The sequence below is a fragment of the Peromyscus californicus genome, unplaced genomic scaffold, assembly GCF_007827085.1.
Source record: "Peromyscus californicus insignis strain IS unplaced genomic scaffold, ASM782708v3 Scaffold_21__1_contigs__length_65335640, whole genome shotgun sequence".
Taxonomy (NCBI): Eukaryota; Metazoa; Chordata; class Mammalia; order Rodentia; family Cricetidae; genus Peromyscus; species Peromyscus californicus.
This window is the reverse complement of record NW_026294514.1, coordinates 28,277,316-28,294,351: the sequence shown is the minus strand read 5'-3', so window position 1 is coordinate 28,294,351 and position 17,036 is coordinate 28,277,316. Positions and strand designations below refer to the sequence as shown.

Here is a 17,036-nt window from a genome sequence, read left to right as displayed (position 1 = left end):
AGGTACGATCACTATACATCCTCTCCCCTGATACTTGCTTGTAAGGACACCAGGTAAAGGTAACACTCAGCAAGTCACATTTATTTACATCTGGTTCTCAGCAGCTACATCCACCACTAAACCCACCTTCCTCTTCACACGTTCTTCTCTGTTATTCAGCATGCTCAGTAGAGTTCCGAGCTTCGCTCCGTCTGGCCACTCCCAATACATGGCTCCTGCCTCATGGCAACTGAAAAAGCTCACCAAGGAAGTTCAAAACACACGCGGTGAACATAAAACACATGAACTCAACAGGCGTTAAGAACCTTTGCCGTAGACTCCAGAGGTGCTGCGTGCCTCATGTGCCTTGGCCTGATTCTCAAGTCACCTGCAGTAACAAATGCACCCTCTCAGTACAGGTCACAAGCTTCCCATGCAAGTCTTGGGAACACTCCACTGTTACCTTGCCCATTTTCTGGAATACCAGACACCTGTATGTCAGATAGGCCTGCATTACCTGGGATTTAGCGTCCTTTGAGTGGGACACACACACACACACACACACACACACACACACACACACACACACAGTCCTTGATGAGTTAAAGGCTAGATGAGTGATGAATACGTTTTCTACATTTTCCTCCCTTGGTGGGCAGGTTTTGTTGGTTTGTTTTTGAGACAGGGGCTCCCTGTGTAGCCCTTGCTGTCCTGGAACTTGTTATGTAGATCAAACTCGAGATCCACCCGCCTCTGCCTGCTGAGTGCTGGGATTAAGGGTGTGAATCTTCACATCCAGCCACCAGCAAGATTGATTCCCACATGCACACAGCAGTGCCCCTTACCAACGTGCCCCTACCAAGTGCCCCTTACTGCCTTTCCTTTCCCTTCCCTCTCCTCACCTGCACCCAATCCTTACTTCAGGACCCCTTTTGGAGACTGGGGAAGTGGCTCGGTGGATAACGCTCTTGTCATACAAACATGACGTGATGTTGAGAGCTCAGGGCCCCAGCACCAACATAAAGGCTGGGTGAGGATGGTTGTCTCCTAATGCTCAGGAAGTGGAGAGTGGATCCCCCAGGGAAAGCTGGCTAGCAAGACTCGCCCAAACCGCAGAACTCCAGTTTTAGCAAGAGACCTGCCTCAGTCAATAAAGTGGAGGGTGACTTAATAAGACGTTTTTTTGTTTGTTTTGTTTTTGGTTTTCAAGACAGGGTTTCTCCATGTAGTTTTGGTGCCTGTCCTGGACCTCGCTCTGTAGACCAGGCTGGCCTTGAACTCACAGAGATCCACCTGGTTCTGCTTCCCGAGTGCTGGGATTAAAGGCATGCACCACTGCCACCCAGCTTAATAAGACACTTTTAAGGGGTGTGTGTGTCTCATAGCTGATGGTGGGAAGGCACCTGGCGGCAGGTGATAATTAATGTAACTGCTGCCACGGCCGAGGCTTTGGCGGGAGCTAAGACTATCTATCCAGTTTTTTTGAGGCAGGGTCTCAGGTAGCCCAGATCAGACTTGAACTTACTAAGGAGCCAAGGATGGCTTTGAACTCTTGATCCTCCTCACTGCGCTTCATAACTGCTCAAATTCTAGGCAGGTGCTGTAAGGGCCTGAAGTTGGATAGAACGAGAGAGCAAGTGGAAAGGAGAGACCCTTGAGAGAGAGGAGAAGTGTGAGCTGATAGAATGTGGCAACTGTCTGCGGTCCCACGGAGACAGAACGAAGGGGAGCCGGACCTAAGCTTGGAGAACTGTTGGCTTCAGAGAGAACTGTGCCACCAGCAGAAAAAGGGATGTCTGGAGCGATCTGGGACAGGTTGTTTACTGCTAAGAAGCAAGGCCACAAGCAAATTCAGGAGCACAGCTCTACAATCCTCTCCTCTCCACCATGCTTCCCTGAGTTGTTATCTTCCTGTTGGCACTGGACAGCCTCCATAGTGTGCAAACACATCAGAATAGTTCCCATGTTAAAAACGAAAGAACGAAAGTCTTAGCTTTGGCTCCTGGAAGTGGTGAACTTGGTCATTTTATACCAGCCCTCTTGGCAAAGACTTGTCTCCAGTTGTGTTTAATTTCACTGCTTCCCGGAGGGTTAGGTTTGAACACAGGTAATTTACTGGGGGCTCTTACCCTAAAGCATAGGTGCAGAGGCTGGCACAGAGCTTTCGAGAGCCCCAGTGACCAGAGCTGGCCACGGGGGTGAGTAGTTGAGTGCCCGCTCTTGGGCTGCTTTTCTGCACTTTCTCAGGTTTTGATTTTTCCGGTTCTGTTGTTTCTTCTGCTCCTCACGCCCCTGGTCTCACGTGCTCTCTCGTGACCCAACTTTAAAAGCCACAAACGAGGGCTGGAGAGATGGCTCAGAGGTTGAGAGCACTGGCTGCCCTTCCAGAGGTCCTGAGTTCAATTCCCAGCACCCACATGGTGGCTCACAGCCATCTGTAATGAGATCTGGCGCCCTCTTCTGGCCGGCAGGCATACATGCAGACAGAACACTGCATAATAAATAAATCTTAAAAAAAAAAAGCCACAAACAATGAACACTCACCCATGATAAAAATAAACAACCTACTCCTAACTACTAAAGACATGGAATTCATATTAAACTGGTCTCCAGGCCAGGACGGTTTCGTTGGCAAATGCTACCAAATATTTAAAGAAGACGTAAAATAGGGGGTTGGAAAGATGGCTCGATGGCTGTAAGCACGAAGACCTGAGTTCGAATCCCAGCACCTGCATAAAAATCCCAGCATGGCTAGATGTGCCCGTAGTGCCACAGCACTGGAGGCAAAGACAGGCAGATCCCAAGAGCTCACTGGCCAGCCACGCTAGCCGGAATGACAAGCTTCCGGTTCAATGAGAGACACTGTCCTAAGACAATAAAGCAGAGCAATGGGGCGCTGCTGGCTTTCTCTGGCCTCCATATGTGGGCACGGGCATCTACACCTTTACACTCAGGTGCATGTATCTCACACACACATACAAAATAACAACAATAAACAAGCATTTGACGCATCTGTACAGTCTCCTCCAGTAGAAGAGGCGAGAATATTTTCCAGCTCACCAACTGAAGTCAGCCGTCTTGACACCACACCAGGAAGGGCCAGCACAGGGATACGAACCGCAGAGGGACAGCTTCCACGAACACGGACGTGCACCAAGATCCTCTCAAATAAGCCACTTTCTGTTTCAGCCATTCTTCTCTGTTTTTCCATTTCTGGTTTTATTGATTTATGATTTTATCATTCGTTTAAAATAGAGTGTCCTTTATTTAGTGTTTGACGATTTCATATGCGTAAACAATGTACTTTGATCACATGGAGTTCCCACCTCTCCCTCCCGGTAAGCTTTTCTCTAATTGCTTCTTCTGATGACTTTTCCTATACAACCACTAATGCCACGGGGTTCGCTCCGGGCACTCCTTTACATGGTCCCACGGGTTCTGACATGCTTTTATTGTTGCTCTGTTTAAAAGACTTTTAATTGCCTTTAAGACTTCCTCTCTGACCCATGGGTTATTTAGAAGTTGTTTATTATTATTATTATTATTATTATTATTATTATTATTATTATTATTATTTTTAATGGCTAAATGTTTGGAGACTTCACTGCTATGGATTTTTTTTTTGCAGTCTTGTGGTCATAGATTATTTTGCATGGTTTGCTTTATAATACAGGATAAGGATAAAATTTTGTTGTGCACTTCTAATGAATTTATACTCACTGTTGTTGGGTGGAAAGCTCTACAAACGCCAATCACACACTTCGATGGTGTGACTCAGTTTCCCTGTATCTGCAGGTTTTGTGTCTAGTACTGTCTCTTGGCTTCTGAGAGGAAGATGATGCAGGCCCCAAACAGACTTCGATTTGTCTCCTTCTCTTCAGTATTGTTCATTTGGTGTTGTGCACTTCAAGGCCCTGGTAGGAACACGCACATTAAGGGAGCATGTCTTCTTAATGAACTGATTCTTTTTCATTTTATTTTATGTGTGTTGGTGTATGTATGTATGCCTGCATGTATGTCTGTGTGAGGGTGTCAGATCTTGGAGTTACAGACAGTTATGAGCTGCCATGTGGGTGCTGGGATTTGAACTCAGGTCCTCTGGAAGAGCAGCCAGTGCTCTTAACCACTGAGCCATCTCTCCAAGCCCCCTGGTTCTCTTATTATTAAGCGGTATTCTTCTTTATCCTCCTGATTTTCTCTGTGTTGAAGTCAACTCATCTAAAATGAATATGAATGCCTCAATTTTATTTTGTTTTGTGTGAGCATGATCTTTTCCTATTCATGTATGAGTTTTTTGTTTATTTGTTTTGCTTTTTTGAGAAATGCCGGAATTACAGGCCCGCACCACCGCTCCCAGTTATGAGGTACTGGAAGTCAAAGCCAGGGCTTTGCTCATGCTAGGCAAGCACTCTACCAACTGAGTCACACCAGCAGCCCCTCACTTGTGTATCAATTGTTTCTCTCACTGTTCTGACCAAGAAGCAACTTAAGGCATAGGAGGGTTTACTTGGATGATTTGAGGGTGCATTCCATCATGGCAGAGAAGGCGTGGCAGCAACAATCTGTGACTGCTTGCTCACATCTGGCGAGATCAGGAATCAGTGTGAAGAAGAGGTAGGGCCAGGCTATAAAACCTCAATGTTTGCCCCAGTGAGCCACTTTCTACCGTGAGCCTCCATTTCCTAATCCTCCTATAACCTTCTAAACACTGGCACCAAACCAAGTGTGGTGGTGCATGTCTTTAATACCAGAACTTGGGAGGCAGGAGCAGGCAAATATCTGTAAACTTGAGGCAGCCTAGTCTACACTGTGAGGTTTTGTTTTGTTTTGTTTTTTTGAGACAGGGTTTCTCTGTGTAGTTTTGGTGCCTGTCCTGGATCTCACTCTGTAGACCAGGCTGGCCTCGAACTCACAGAGATCCACCTGCCTCTGCCTCCTGAGTGCTGGGATTAAAGGCGTGTGCCACCACCGCCCGGCTACACTGTGAGTTTTAGACCATCAAGAATGACGTAGTGAGACCCTGTCTTTAAAAATTAAAAGAGAAAAATGTATGTCAAAACAGGACCACCAGCTGGGCACCAATTACTCAAGCACATGAGCCTAGGAGCATATTTCACATTCAAACCACAGCAAAGTATTTTTCTCTTTATTATATGTGTATGTGCATTTTACCTAGATGTATGTGTGCACACCATGTGTGGGAAATGCCTGCAGAGACCAGAAAAGGGCATTGGGTCCTCCGGAACTGGAGTTACAGGTGATTGTGAGACACCAGGTTGGAGCTAAGAGTCAAACCCTCGTCCTCTGTAAGAGAAGAATGTGCTTTTAACCACTGAGCCATCTCTCCAGCCCCTATTTCTCAGTTCTTAAATGGCCCCTGAGAAGAAGAGACAGATTAGCTAGTGGGGAGACAGAGTTCGAGAAATAAACCCAAAATGGCCATAGAGGTTCTTGTAGGGAATAGCAAAGTGCATCAGAAAGCCACTGGGGACCCGAGAGGAAAGAATAGAATGCCATAAACAATTTCAAGGCTATCTTAGCATTGTTGGAGAATGCACCAGTAAAGGCAAGAGTGGAACTGATAGATCTGTTAGAAGGCATGGTCTTGGCCCGAAGATGACTGTGTGGCTTGGACTATCAGTGTGGTGCAGCTGAGCACCGTGCGCTTTACTCAAAGCATCCTCAGTTTCAAGGGAGGGGATCCAGACCCTCCCGAGTCCAAGAAAATTGCTTCTGGCTTCTGTCACCATGGCAGATAGGCTGCTTCTGCCTGGATTGGTTGCTGGGGAGATATTAACAGCACTGAGTGACTGATTTCCGCAATGATAACTGGTTGTCATGGCGCTACGAAGTATGTTAATAAGAATCTGCCAGGTTCCAGCTTCTCATCTAACTCTGCACAGGAAACCAGGCAGGATGAGAGGATCAGAGCGTGAGAAACATGGGAGGCATGCTGAGTCACTGTGCCTCCAGACCTGTCCAAATCAATACCGCTATTACAGTCCTCTGTGAAGTGGAGTGGAGAGGGAGGCCCAGTACAGATGCACAGGAATTCCAGATCCCATTTTCCTCTCATTTTACAGCTTCTTTGAACCATTTTCTTCTCTGAACAAAACCCTATAGCAGACTAAGGCTTCTTTACCCTTCCCACCCTCTCCAAATCAGTCATAAAGTAACCTGCTGCTAGATGTTTTTTAAAAAGAAGTTTTCATGAAAGCATGATTTGGGCCTAAGAGGCAGAAGAGTGGACCCCATTCAGAACCTGATTAAGTGAAAAACCTTGAGGTCGGCGAAGGGGGGCTGGGGGAGGGGCAGTCTGAGGAGAGGACAAGTGTGCTGTTCCTTGGTACGGATAGAGACCAGGTTTCTGAGCGCTCCCTCCTTCCAGACATCATTCCTAACAAGGATGCAGGACAAGGAAGGACCAATGAACTGTAACCTTCTCTCGCCTGCTGCCTGCAGTCATGTGTTGTGATACCTTTTCTTTTCCCTTTGGAGAAGAAAGTTCACCCCTGTGAGCTCCAGGTTCAGTAGGCTTGAGATCCTACGGGTCTAGGGGCATTATTCTCAGCAGCAAAATCCGGGAACAAACAGCGACATGAAGTTTGCATGCTTATGCACATCTCTCTGTTTATTTAGATACAGAGTTTCACTATGTTGCCCTGGCGGGCCCAGAACTTGCTATGTCAACTAGGTTTGTCTCAGACTCACAGAGATCATCTACCTCTCCTCCCAAGTTCTGTGATAAAAGGCATGTGCCACCACACATGTCATTTTTATAGCAAGTCCCAGGGAGACAGGAATCTTCAAAGGGAGAAGAACACACCCACTAGTGCTCAGACTGACAGGTACCCTTTTTCCTGTGTCTTATACCTCTCAAAACAGGCTCGTATTCATGTGACCCTGTGCCTAAAGTTGTTTTATTTTTAATTACATGTGTTTAATATGTGTGGACACATATGTGAATGTAGGTCAGAGGACAATTGCCAGAGGCAATTTTCTCCTTCTGCCAGGTGGGTATGAGCAGCTCCTCAGTTGTCCCTATTGCTTATTTAACCTCAGAGAAGGAGGGGCCTTGTGCATTTGGTCATTTTCAGGGACTTCCTGGAGTTTTTAATTTGTTGTTAAGTTGTTTATTCCCTGAGTCTTAAAAAGCCCTTTTTTTTAGAACTCTCTGAGTCTTGTGAATATGGTGGTGCATGCCTTTAATTCCAGCACTCAGGAGGCAGAGGCAGGCAGACCTCTGAGTTCAAGGCTAGCCCAGTCTACATAATAAGTTTCAGGACCTGTCCTGCAAAACTCTGTCTCAAAAAAATTAAAAAACAAAACAAAACAGAAACCAACAATCAAACTCTCTGAATCTTAACAAGCTTTCTTTTACTATTTCCTGAGTCTCATAAGGTTCCCTCCAGGATGTAATATACCTATTCACTGTTTCATGACATCCCTCAAATTGCTTCTATAAATCTTCTGAAAATAAAATGTCCAGCACATAATCACAGATACCAAGATAAACTTTCAGGTCCTGATATGCTAAAAAACAACTTGTTCCAGACCGTCCTGTTAACACTGACTATACATTCCAAACAAAACACAAAGAAAACTGTGAAGGTGTGGAGTCCAAGCAAAAGGAAGAAAAATGAGTGGGATCTTCATCCCTGAAGAATAAAAGCCCCGCCAGGTGAGTTCCACATTCAACTGGCTCTTTCCAAGTCACTTCACCATTCCCTGCAGCACAGAGGGAAAGTAAGCTTGGACGGAAGTGATGGTATCACTGGTGTAAACTGTGAGATCCGGGATGCCAAGGCAGCCAGAAACTGAAGGAGAAATCTGGGGAATGGGTGGTCTACCGAGAGGGAACCTAAAATCTAAATACAAATCTGCTCAAATTCTTAGCTGACTTCTAAACAGCACATGCACAGGGTGGGGTCTCAAAGAGCCTAAAAGGTAAGGCAAATATCTGAACAAAGATTTCCGTGGCTGCCACGGTTCTAGGGAGGCAAAGCCTGGAGTTCAGAACCACAAAACTAGAGGGCCTGCCTCTCACTGAAATCCCAAAAGAACCTCAGCAGTAATTACTAAAGAAAGATAATGTAATCCAGAGAATCCACAGTGCACCAACCCAAAACGTCCAGTTTACAATAAAACTCGTACTGCAGCTTAGAAACGTGGCACGTTGTCCTATTACAAGAAGCGGTGGGTCAGGTGGTTAGTTATTGAAACGATCTATTTTAAAGAGTACGGTGGTTTGGATTAGGGCAACCGCAGCGGCTGTGGGAAAATGAGGATGGATGGGCAGTGTTTTGCGGGTTGAACCCATATGGTTGCTAAAAGATTTTAAAAGGACGAAGATAAAACGAGTGTCAAAGGCAATAGACATTCATCACTCTGAGTGCTCACTCTTCCCTCGCAGTTCCTATTTAAACATCACAAGCAAACCTACGAAGTTGGTTCCGTTCCCACCCCCATCTTATAAGCAATCAGTTTCTCCCTCCCTGGGGACTGAGGACGGGTGTGTAGAGGGTGAGAGCAGAAACTCCAAAAGGTCGAATGGAGAGAGTCCTTAAGGGGATGGCCGACTTGAGTAGGCGGCTGCAGGGGCAGAGCCCGCTTGCGATTGGCCGAGTTGCAGAGGAGGGCTCTGCAGATCCCTAGTCACGTCGCCAGCGGGTGGAAAGTGACATCCTGGCCCAGCCCCCTGGCTGTTGTTGCTACTTCCACTGCGACCTAGCCCGGGGGAAGCAAGCGAGCGCTCGGATTCAGGGAAGATGCAGAGCTTGTTCAGGCCCGCGAGTTCCGGGGGGCTTCAGCTCCTGGTCTGCTTCCTTCTCCTTTACAGTCGTCCAGGCAGCTGCAGCGGCATAAGTGCCCACGGTCAGGAGGAAACCCGGGGGGGGGGGGGGGGCTGCGGGTGCGGGCAGGGCCAGAGAGCAATTCTGAGAGCAGAGGCTCTGGCCTTCAAGGCTGAAACTCAGGAGGAAAACCGTTTGGGATAAGAGAGGAGAGAGATGCAGAGAGCCTCAAAGTCCTGGGGCTTGGTGTACAGGGTCTAGACATAGAAGGAGCGGCCCCAGGGAAAGGTTGGGGTTTCAGAAAGAGTGGGGAAGACAGATGAGCCAAGGGTGGCTGCGGTACTCGCCAGACGCTTCTGAAGGGCCAGGAAAGAGATGAACAGGGGGCTTGGTAGAGGAACAGGAGTGCTTGTACTTGGGTACCTGGTCCGGGATCAAGGTGGGTGGGGTTGAGAGAAATCAAGGCTCAGTCGTAGGCCCGCAGAGCCCAGGGGCTGGGATCCGGTTTCAGGACCGGGGTAGGGGTGGGGGTGGCTAGGTTGGGGTGAAACAGGTTGGAAGGGGAAGAAGATCGTTCTCCGTCCTCCGGCTCCGTTCTGCGCCATCCTGGATGGACTGTTGCGCACTCACTTCGCAACAGTCGGGGACAGACTGCGCAGTCTCAGAATACCTGCGCAGACCCTGCATAAAGTCCTAGTCTGACGTCCAGTCTCCCGGCGGGATTCTTGGGTTTGGAAGCCAATGCAAGGCATTCGCAAAGCACTGTGGGAGGAGGCCTGGTGTCAGAGAGAGGGGGGGACTGAGGCGGCGTGGGGATGGGGTAAATGGAGGTGGGGTGTGAAATGCAGAAACTGAGGTGTCTCTCATTACCGCCCACGGTGACCACTCCTGGCCCTCAGCACCATGGATAGCTCCAGCCATTCTCTGGATTCTGGTGTCGCTCCAAGCCCCCACAACCCCATTACCGCTCTGGGGACGCTGTCTCAGACAACACCGCCTCTCCCCTGGAAGTTCTCTTTTTCACCAGGGCACTAGAAAGTTCCACTTCTTTCTGGGGTCGGGAAATTGTATTGGGCATCGATCTGAATGGAGTGAGGGGGAGAATTGCTCTTTCTCGGAAGACCTATGATTCTAGTAAAGAGGCTGAATCGGGACTGAGAATTCGAGGCCAGCCTGAGAAGCATAGCAAAACTCTGTCTTTCTTTTATTTTCTTTCTTATTTTTTTTTTAATTGGCTCAAGTGGGGTAAGGAGATTTTTCTTTAGCTCTACTCATTTATCTGGAACAAGGACCAGGTGTTTCTTCATCCTGCCCTTCTCTTACACACAAATGGACAAACTGTGGGTTTTAGGGAAAAGATCCCAACCTTCAGACCTTACACACAAGAATACAGGCAGCCCTCCCGCCCACACATTCCTCATCATGGAATTCTGCGTCCTCAATTCTACCAACTGTGGTTGAATGTAGACTTTTTTCCCTTGTCATTATTCTCTGAACAATGCATAAAACAACTATTTGTATTATTTATGAGCTATTATAAATAATGGGGAGATTATTCAGAAAATACAAGAAGAGACTGGCGGGAGGATTCAGCAGGTAGACATTTGCCACCAAGTCTGAAAACCTGAGCTGAATCCTTAGGGCCCACACAGTAGAAGGAGATAATTGACTTTGGAAGTTGTCCTCAGATCTCCAAACTCGTGCTGTGGCACAGGCTTTTATGTGCACATGTGCATGTGTGTGAATGCACACACACACACAAGTGCAATTGAAAATAAAGTGTACAGGAGGATATTTGTAAGTAACATACAAATAACAAACCATTAGGGTCTTGAAGATCTACAGATTTGGGTATGGAGGGTAGTCTGAGACCCAACCCTCTAAAGACACTAGGGGAGATGGTACTTTCTCTTTCTGAGGATTCCAGTTCTTTCCCCTAATCCATCCTGCCTTCAGAATTTTCCTTAAGGTGCAGCTTCTCAGCTTCCTCAGACTCCACCTGTCCATCCGATGGCCCACTACATGTGGGTAGCTCTTCAAGATTCTTTGCACCTGCACCTTCACAGGATTTTTTTTTGCCTGTGTGCTTGGTTCTTGCCTAGATATTGATGCCAAGAGTGAATGGAAGCCAGGTATGGTGGCACACACCTTTAATTCCAGAGCTCTGGAGGCAGAGGCTGGTAGATCTCTGAGTTCCAGGCCAGTCTGGTCTACATAGTGAGTTCCAGGACAACCAGGGCTATTTAATAAGGCCCTATTTGAAACAATAATAGAAAAAAAGTGAACGGAGTTCAGGGGTTGGTGATAATGAAGGAGAAAATGACAAAGGGGACTCTGATAGGGGGAAAGGACCTGACTTTGTGTTAACAATGGGGAAAAGGTGGTGGCTTCTCTTCAGCTGGGATCTGGAGTGATTCAGACCAAGGTATTTGCTGACAGCACTATTTTGCCCTTAGATGGTCAAGGCCAAGCAGCATCGGGACAGTCTTGGTCATTCCAAGGATTTATTGGTACAGTCTTCCAGTACTTACAAGTTATATTCCACCAGATCATACCCCAAGGTAAGTAAAAGCCAGAGCACAGAGATGGGGGCCCAGTCAGATATGGGGGAGAGTAGTGAGGGACTATTGACCAGAGGGTAAGGTTTTTCTTGCTTGCACGATTCTACTTTCTTATCACCTTAGTGGGGCAGGGAATAAGAAAAGAGTAAGGTAGACTCTAGATGGAGAGGCTGTGAGCACTTGAATACCCTGAAAGAGGACAGCATCCAAGTCCTTGGGACTAGTCCCCACCTCCAGCACTACCTGGATTTTCCTAGAGCCAGGATTCCTTAAGTGCTCAGCCAAGAGACCAGCGACACATCTTAGCCTCTGAGTAGGAAGCAGGGAAACTATGTCACAGAGGAGACAGATATGCAGTCCACTAGAGATGGATGGATGGCCCTTCCGTAGAGTGTCACATGTGTGGAGGTAGGCTAGAAGATCTGCCTTGAGTCCACATTGCTATAACCAATTCTTCAAAAAGTTCCTAGACCAGCAACACACGTATCATCATCAGGGAATCTGTCAGAAATATTAAATCTTAGGTCTGGGGAGGTGGCTCAGTTGGAAAATGTCTGCCATCCAATTACGAGGACCTGCATTTGAATCTCCATCATCGACATAGAAGCCAGGAGCAGTGGCATGTAAAACCTCTGCCTTTACATAGAGTGGTGGGGACACAGAGACAGGGAGATCCCGGAGCTCACTGGATAGTTAGTCTAAGCTAAGAAATTCAATAAAAGACTCTATCTCAAAAACAAGGTGGGGAACCAATGGGAGGGCTCAGTGGGTAAAGGCACCTGTCGCCAACCTGGATGAACTGAGTTCAAGTTTTAGAACCCATGCAAAGTGAAAAGAGAGAACCAACTTCATAAATTTTACTCTGACCTCCAACAGCCATCTGCACACGTGCACACACTCATTTGGACACTCACTCACTCACAATGATGATGATGGTGTTGATAATGATAAATGGAATGAAATGAAAAGCCAAGAAAAAAATCACAGTCTCAAAAAAAAAAAAAATGTGGGAAGTGGTTGAGGAAGATACTCTGGTATGCACATGCCTGCTAAATGTGGATGTGAAAACAGCAATCTGGTACTAATGAGCCTAGCAAGATACTCTGACGCACACCAAAGTTTGCATGACTGCACTGGAGGGTTTTTTAGTTGTGGTTTGGTTTTTTTTTTTTTTTTTTTTTTAGGTGTTTGCTTCACTTTATCTTACTGTGTCAACAAGTGAATCAGTAGCTTCATTAGACATGACCTGCCAGGGCTGTGCTCAGCAGCCTCTGCACACCACCTCACTGAACTTTCTCCATTCAATACGGTCTTATACAGACTCAAGGGAGAGTCCCCTCTAGTCTCTGTTGTCAATTCTCTCCATCCTTTCTCCCTGCAGGCCTGTTCTGGCCAGATGACTTAACCCAAGAAGTACTGAACAGAAAGGTGGAGCATCTCAACAGACTCCACCTCCAAAATCCATGCCGGAAGGAAGGGAAGGCAGTTTTCTCCACCGCGACCACCGGGGTGAGGTATGGAAACCTAAGGTCAGCCCCTGCTATTTAGGGTACTAGAACTGTGCATAGAAGCTTCCAGAAGTACTGTGCTCTAGCACTTGTCTCTAGGATCAGTGGAGAATAGTTCTATGGGGATAATAATTGTACTTGAAAAATGGAGGGGGAGATATTGGCAAGCCTAGGTTCTACCTGGCATCCCTTTGCCTTCTAGGGATAAGCAAGTGGAGAAACTTGGACTCTTATACCCCAAGGTGAGACCATTTATCTTCCTTCAAATTGTGAAGCCCTGGCTTTGGATTCCTATGGCTTTCCCACTCAGATCATCTCATCCTTCCTGCCTCCTTCCTGCCTCTTTCCTGCCTCCTTCCTGCCTCCTTCCTGACTCCTCCCTTCTCTCTCCCATTAGACTCCAGCAGTCAAGGTGAGCAGGGACCGATGCTTTGCCGCCAAAGTAGTTCCAAAGGCCCCCAAACAAGAAGCAACCCACCCCACCAAGGTGAGGGGCTCAGTTCTCCTAAGGTCACTAGAATCATCAAGGACATGTTTAAATGGGGGGGGGGGGACAGGAATAAAAGAGGGATGAAACAAATTCTTGCACCCAAAGGTTAGTCCTGCTTGCCTATAGACTATCCAGTTATCCAGATGAGAGAGGAGGGGTGGGGTACCACACAGCTTCTGGGAGCTCCTAAGGAGGACAAAAGCTGAAAGATCATGTATCATGTTTGAGTCTAAAACAGGAACTGAAAACCAAAGGGCTGTCAGTTTAGCTAAGAGGAGCTCTGTCTATAGTGGAGGCATGGTACAGAGGCTTCAACATCATCCTCTGCCTGCTTTCGTATGGTCCAGGCAAGGCTCAGAGGCATCTCCTTGTAGTCTAGATTAGAAATCACTCATCTAGTATCTTTACAGATGGAAATTTGGGGCATAGGCTAGTAATAAGACTTCCTCAACCTGACATGCTGTATCGGTGTGACTAGACCCAGGCCTCCCAATTTCCAGCTTCTCCTGGATGATTCTTGCCCCCTCTTTCAAGGTTTTGGGGTGGGGGTGTTCCAAACACCAGATCTCTCCGTATTGGAAAGTCTGGTTTAGGGCTAAGACACAAAGGTAAGAGTAACTAACAGCCAGAAGACACAAAGCAGGGGGCGCTTCAACCACAAATGTCCGGAGGCAAGAATGCCATGGTCAGTCAGGGGAACAGAGCATCCAATGGCAGAGCTGAGGATGGAGAAGGAAGCCCATGCAGAGGCCCACAGAGCACACTTTACATTTCACTCCAAGGACAGTGGGGAGTTACTGGAATATTTTGAGGAAGGGGATGTCCTAATGAGACATTGAGGTTTTAAAAGGCCACCTGAGCTGTGAGGCATGCTGGTGCATACTGTAATCTTAGTTTTCAGGAGGCTGAGGTGGCAGCTTACAATCGTAAGCTCAAGGCTACAGAGCAAAACTCTGCCCCTCATTAGAAACAAGAAAACACCTGCTACAATGATGCTGGGTCGTGGGACAGTTAGAAGAGCAAGAACGAATGGAGACGTGAGAAAAGGACCGCTGTGGTCCAGGAAGGTGGAAAGGGCTTGGGTTTGGGTAGCAGCAATGGAGCTGACAATTGTCCCCTCCTACTTTCCCCTGTACACACCCTCCGTCGAGAGACAGCCTGTGAGAAGTGGGTCCCCAGCCCCTGATGCTTTCCAGGAAAACAGGCTCCCATGCCTGCAGCATGGCGGCCAGGGTTTCTAAACCTGGAGCAGTTGCTGGGGTAACATAATATGAGCTAAATGACAGAGACCCACCTGTGTGGAACTGGTTGCTGTGGTGTTTCCAGGAACAGGGACAAAGCTTTGGCATTCTTCTCCAGCACTCCACACACACACCCCCACTATATCGGAAAAGCACAGTGGAGGGAAGATGAGCTGTATGGGGGAGCCAGGGGCTTAGCCTATCAACCCTTGGGCTGAGTCACCATGAGGAAGGCTTACTCAAACCGAGCAGTTATTACATATTTGAGGAAGGAGGGCAGGCCGGGAGGCACCGATGTCTTTCCAGCCTGACTTCAATTCCCCGTTTCTTCTCTTTTAGGGCTTCTTTGGGCCATTCCCCACTGTGGGCCTCAACCTTGTTGCTGACTGAGATCTCGTTGTAGAAGGTCCCTTTCCCCGGACCCTCCTCACCGCCCTCAAAGGGGCAATTCTTGGATGACCCAGACATGGATAATTAAAGTTGACTTTTATGCAAACACATTCTGTGAGCCTGTCTTGCAGCAGGGCCCATGGGACATGAATTGACCAGAAGTTCCCAGGGGAGAGAGGTGGGGGTGGGGGGAGAAAACACAACTCTGAAGGCTTGGTCGAAGGCCGGTTCCTGTCTTGTGTTCCTTCCTTTCTGAAGTAGAGACTGTGAGGGGGTGACCACAGCTGTCGCAGTAGCCTTTTCCACTGGCCGCCTAGCCATGTGTATGATCCGGTTACCCAGTCTTTCGTGTTATGAGGAAACAGAATCCATATTTGCCTCCAGTCACTTCTTTCACTTGTTCCTTGCACCCAGCAAATCAATTAACCCTTGCTGTTCTTCCAAACCTGCTCCTATGCCTTTCTTCCTTTGTTTGTTTAACCCTGAGAACCGTTGTGCCAAGCTCCTGTGACTGTCGGTAGATGGTTCTCTGCGAATATATTTTATAATCTCAGAAACCCTGAAAAGTAGTGAGGGATAGGACAGATTCATTCAAGTGTCTGAAGGAAGCAAGCACGGTGGGCATCCCATCCCTCAGCTCCTGGACCACATCTTCACCCAACCACTGTGAGTGGATAGTTCCCGTCTCTGCTAACATCTTCCCATCCCAAAGCCCTGGAGTTCTTTCTCTGCTTCTCATCTGGAAATGCATAGAATGTGCCTTTCAGTGCTTTAGATTGTCCTGAAGGACCTGGGATTTAACGTTCCTGAGGCAACCCTCAAGGAGAGAAGAACTTTATTAGTTTAGTGCAAACACATCTGATTCTTCCATCCTTATGAACAGTTCTGAAGAATATTCAATATTCTTCAGAGGATGCCCAGTGACTGTCAACCCAGTGGCCCCCAGCCCCCAGCAGTAACCTGTTCAACACCATGCTTCATACCATAGATATTTTCTTTTTGAGACAGGGTTTCTCTAGCTGTAGGTAGCCCTGGCTGTCCTAGAACTCGATCTGTAGACCAGGCTGGCCTTGAACTCAAGAGATCTGCCTGCCTCTGCCTCCCGAGTGCTGGGATTAAAGGCATGCACCACCACCGCCCAGCTTAGACTTTTCTTCTTTAATATGATCGAGTTTTCCAGTTCTAATTTGTGATTTCCAGGATTATCTTACACACAAACTGTGCACCCAACTTCTTGTCTCTTTTGAGTCGACTCCTATCAAGTCTACTGTGTGCTACACATTCCTCCAGGCCTTGATGGGCCAGTTGTGAATAAAACAAAGTATTCACTGTTGGACAGTTTGGTTATAAATAATTTTCTAGGGCGTGCAGTGGTAGCACAGTTTTAATCCCAGCACGCGGAGGCAAAGGCAGGTGGATCTCTGTGAGTTCAAGGCCAGCCTGGACTACAGAGTGACTTCCAGGACAGGCATCAAAACTACACAGAGAAACCCTGTCTCGAAAAACCAAAAATAATAATAATAATAATAGTAATAATTAATAAAATAAAATAAATAATAATAATTTTCTAGGGAAAAATCCAAGCAATTTATCTGGTCCATGGCGTAGCTAGAGTCTTGCCAATCCCTTCGGTCAGCTCCTCTTTCCTCAGATGTACCATCCTATGAACTCTAGCAACTTGGCCCTAATTATGTTGAGCAAAACGTGCCCAGGACCCATGTATGCGTCCAGACCCTTGCATGTGCCGTTATTTTTACATATAGGAGCCTCACCCTCAACACACCTTGTAGTGGGTAGCCATTCCAGCTTTGGTCTGGAAGTTCCAACCCCCATTGAGGCTTCAGTAACTGTCACGCCTACAAGGAGGGGCCAAGGGAGGGCCCTGAAGACCCCAGATCGGAATTCGCCACGCTCTCTTACTTCTTGGACCGTGGACACTAGGGGTAGACCAAAGAGAGTTCTCCAGAGAACACCACTGGACTGCGCTGCGTCTTTCACAGAACCCCCAACCTACCTATCCCTTCATTTGTAAGTTACGCCATTAAATAAATCTCCCTTTTAACTACATGGAGTGG

At 47.4% G+C, this 17,036-nt stretch overlaps 1 protein-coding gene across 1 annotated transcript; it reads left to right on the top strand.

The window, feature by feature from the left end:
• The first annotated feature begins 8,525 nt into the window (after positions 1–8,525).
• Positions 8,526–15,071, top strand: Resp18 (regulated endocrine specific protein 18). The gene is made up of 6 exons (XM_052749936.1): positions 8,526–8,853; positions 11,228–11,332; positions 12,714–12,846; positions 13,043–13,082; positions 13,238–13,327; positions 14,911–15,071. Exons 1-6 carry the CDS (start codon positions 8,748–8,750, stop codon positions 14,959–14,961), a joined length of 525 nt encoding a protein of 174 aa, XP_052605896.1. The 5' UTR covers positions 8,526–8,747; the 3' UTR covers positions 14,962–15,071.
• The last annotated feature ends 1,965 nt before the right edge of the window (positions 15,072–17,036 follow it).